The 3,387-nt window shown below is 47.2% G+C and overlaps 1 protein-coding gene across 1 annotated transcript; it reads right to left on the bottom strand.

Moving 5' to 3' along the window:
* Positions 1 to 1,154: 1,154 nt before the first annotated feature.
* On the bottom strand, positions 1,155 to 3,006 carry nog2 (noggin 2). Its single transcript, XM_044014231.1, has one exon. It carries the CDS (start codon positions 1,805 to 1,807, stop codon positions 1,172 to 1,174), a length of 636 nt encoding a protein of 211 aa, XP_043870166.1. The 5' UTR covers positions 1,808 to 3,006; the 3' UTR covers positions 1,155 to 1,171.
* Positions 3,007 to 3,387: the final 381 nt, after the last annotated feature.

Raw genomic sequence — 3,387 nt, 5'->3', positions numbered from 1 at the left:
GCGTGCGTGCGTGTGCGTGTGTGTGTAAGACAAACGCATGCCAGTTCTCTGGGAGCGCGTGAGGTATGTGTGGCGCGTTACACCGCGCAGTAGATCGGCTCTCTGACACGCGTGTGCCGGTGTGGACTCACCCTCCGCTCGCTGGAGTCTACACTGCAAAACAATCCCACTCTGACTTCGTCTCCGACTTTATTTGGTTCATAAAACGTGGCTGAATGACATGTTCACGTGCCCTTTTTCTTTATTCAACAGCATTTGCATGGCACCGATTTATAGTAGAAACCTGTGAATTAAAGTCCTGTGAGCTCGTCATCATCTCGTGTTGAGATGTTTTTTTTTGCAGTGCACCCTTCACATAGACACTCGTAAGCACTTGGTTTGAGGCTAACATGTTGAAAAGATCAACTTTATTGCTAAAACGTGTATCCATAACATGTACACTGATATGTTTTCCTTTTTTATCATTATTTTATTCCTTTATTTTTTTCTCATTTTTAGAAATTTTCAAGTAGACATCTCCCATATTTTTCTGTTATACTCTATTATCTTTCCTTATGTTCTATACTCACAATCGTTAAAATAATAAATAAAACATACAGATTTGTTTATTTCTACAATACTATGTATTCCAAAAAAAAGCTGAGTTCACGCCATTATATATATACATATATATATATATTTAACCTCAACCTTTTCTTCTTCCTTTTTTTACAATTTAATAATTGATATTAATATTATACAAAAACTCTAGGCAGCATTACAGTAAAATAACAGTCAGCATCAATGTTCAGTTGAAAAAAAAACAAAACAAGTTCACCTCTTGGAGAAGTGTAGCATATGCATTTCCATCTTCAAAGTCTCATAAAAAATATCAACAAAAAAAAAGCTCTTCCTCGTGAAGTGCTCGTGTTTCCCCCCCCCAAACATCAACGTTTCGGGGGTTGAGAATAAAATATGGTCCTGTTTCAATTCGAAAAAAATAGTTGCATTTTTCTTAAATATATACAATGTTGGTATTTCACTTAAAATGCTATATAAAAAAATAGATTTGCTATGGTGCCCACCTCTGTAGAGAGTTAACAGTGCAATAGAAACCGTATTTCCAGTCCACTCCGCCCCCCCCTCCCCAACCCCAATCCCCCCACCCTCCCCTGACCTTCCATGGAGAGAATCAGCACGAGCACTTGCACTCTGAGATGATTGGGTATTGCACCTGTATCCACAAACAGTGTTTCGGTCTTACAAAGCCCTGACAGTACCACCGCAGGAAAATCTTGTTGATTGACTTGACGGGTTTGCAGGACATGCCCTCAGGGAACGAGCACGAGCGCTCAGAGAAGCAGTTCCCCTCCTTGAGGTAACGCGGCCAAAATCTCACGCCCAAATCCTTCCAGGTGTACACCACCGGGCAGTGCGTGTACGTCCACAGCCACTGGAGGAATTTTCTGCGCGCTTTCTTGCCCACTTTGACCCGCCTTCCATACGGCGTCTCTGTGAGGTCCAGTTTTTTAATCTCGTTGGGCATGGGTCCCTGCAGCTTCACCTGGCTGTCTGGCGCAGACACATTCACCAGCATGGGCGAACTGATGGACATGAAGTTGGGGTCAAAGTTACTGCCAAGCTTTTTCCTCAGAGTCCTCTCGTCCAAGTCCTGCTCCCGGGGGTCGTTCTCCGGGTCCGGGTCCTCCTTCAGGTCGGGAACAGGGAGTTCACGACTGGGCTTTGGACGGAGGAGAAAATAATGTTGGGAAAGTCCAAGGTGAACACACACCAGCACGTACACGAGTAGAGTTTGTGAGAGGGCCATTATTCCTGTGTTGTTTTTGTTTGTTTGTTTGTTTGTTTGTTGTTTTTTTACGCACCGGCACTTTTTATTTACTCGCGTAAATACTTCTTCCCCGGTTACTGTATTCTCTGTAATGTCGAACCCGGACCTGCATAAATAGTAGAGGTTCAGTCATGAGCGAGGCAACACTTTTAATAGACCACCTCGGGTTTGAATGACATGGCGCGGCGTGCTTTGCTGTGAGAGCTCCTTCAGGTTCTGGTGCGCAAACAGTGGCACTGCTCTTCAGTCTAAGGCGCACAGAACAAATGGGGGAGAGAAAAAAAAAAAACTCCAGTCACTCTCTCTTCGGCCTCACCCGCTCCCCTGAATTCACTGAGGGTTTCTCTCGGTTGTCATGGTTACCCCAGGGACTCCAAGCCACGACAAATTGTCTATACTGGATGACAGCGGCCAAGGCGAGAGCTGCATGGAATGAAGTGTTTTCTAAAGAGGCAGAATAGATCCACAGCGTCCCCCCCACCCCCCAAAAGAGAGAGCGAGGGCGAGAGAGAAAGCGCAGGGCGCACAACAGAGTATCTCACCAAGTTTGAAATGTCACGCGCCCGGCAATGAGAGCCGCCTTGGCCAATGTTATTTTTACGTACGGGTTTTATAAACGTGGCTTAACGACGCCTGACGCGCTCAGGTTTGACCAGAGTCCCAGCGAACACAATCCACGCGCTGAGGGCTGAGTGTGCGCGCGCTCGGTCTCCCCGTGGTATTCCAGCAGCTGAATAACGCACCCTAAAGAAAATGTTCAAAAAGAATTAGAAGAAGAAGAAGAAGGAGGAAAACTTGGAGGGAAAGACGCTGCAGTCAGAGGCAACTCCAGCTCATTGAAAAACGAGCATTTCTCTCGCGCTCAGGCTGTAATCCTCGCGCAGGACTCTCCGCTGTGCATCTCACCCCAAAAACAAACAAACAAATGTCAGAGTTGAGTTCCATTCACTGTGGCATCGCCGGATCATTCCACAGGACGACACAGTCCATGTCGCGCACCACGCGGCGTGTTTTCCCGGGTGTTAGTGGTGAATTCCTTGTCTCTGGTGGAAACAGAAGCAGAAGCCGCGTCTGAGTCGCTCCGACGTGAGCAGTGCGAGTGACTTGGCGCAGGAGCGTTTCTTTGCTTAGGCACACACTGTGTGTGAGTGTGTCTGTGGAGAGAACGCTGCTCAGTCCCAAGTTAAATATCCCCCTCTGACACTTTGTACCGTCAGACGGACCTGCCCACTCCGTCCACTTTTACTATGATTGACAGCCCAGCTCCGGGCCACCCTCCTCCTCTCCTCCTCTCCTCCTCTCCCAACGTGGAAAACACATCAGCCACAATCAGAGACGAAACATCATTTCATTCGTAATACTGAGTAACCCCCGCCCCCCCGCCCCCCTCACCGGCAGACAGTGATGTCCTAATAGCTCCAATATTCAGCTGAAGCCTCTCAGTTTCTTTCCCATGTCATTAATGAGGAAACGTTTAGTCGTTTGTCCGCGGAAAGAGGGAATCACATTCCACCTATGTTCGTCGGGATTTGGGTCTACACAGGAACTGGCCCATTGAA

The sequence above is a fragment of the Solea senegalensis genome, linkage group LG18 (assembly GCF_019176455.1).
Source record: "Solea senegalensis isolate Sse05_10M linkage group LG18, IFAPA_SoseM_1, whole genome shotgun sequence".
In the NCBI taxonomy this organism is placed as follows: domain Eukaryota; kingdom Metazoa; phylum Chordata; class Actinopteri; order Pleuronectiformes; family Soleidae; genus Solea; species Solea senegalensis.
Note: the sequence above shows the minus strand (reverse complement) of the source record. Positions and strands in the feature narration are given on the sequence as shown.

Bases quoted from the DNA above. Each gene is read 5' to 3' on its own strand.
- nog2 (XM_044014231.1), bottom strand. From the start codon at position 1,807: ATGGCCCTCTCACAAACTCTACTCGTGTACGTGCTGGTGTGTGTTCAC.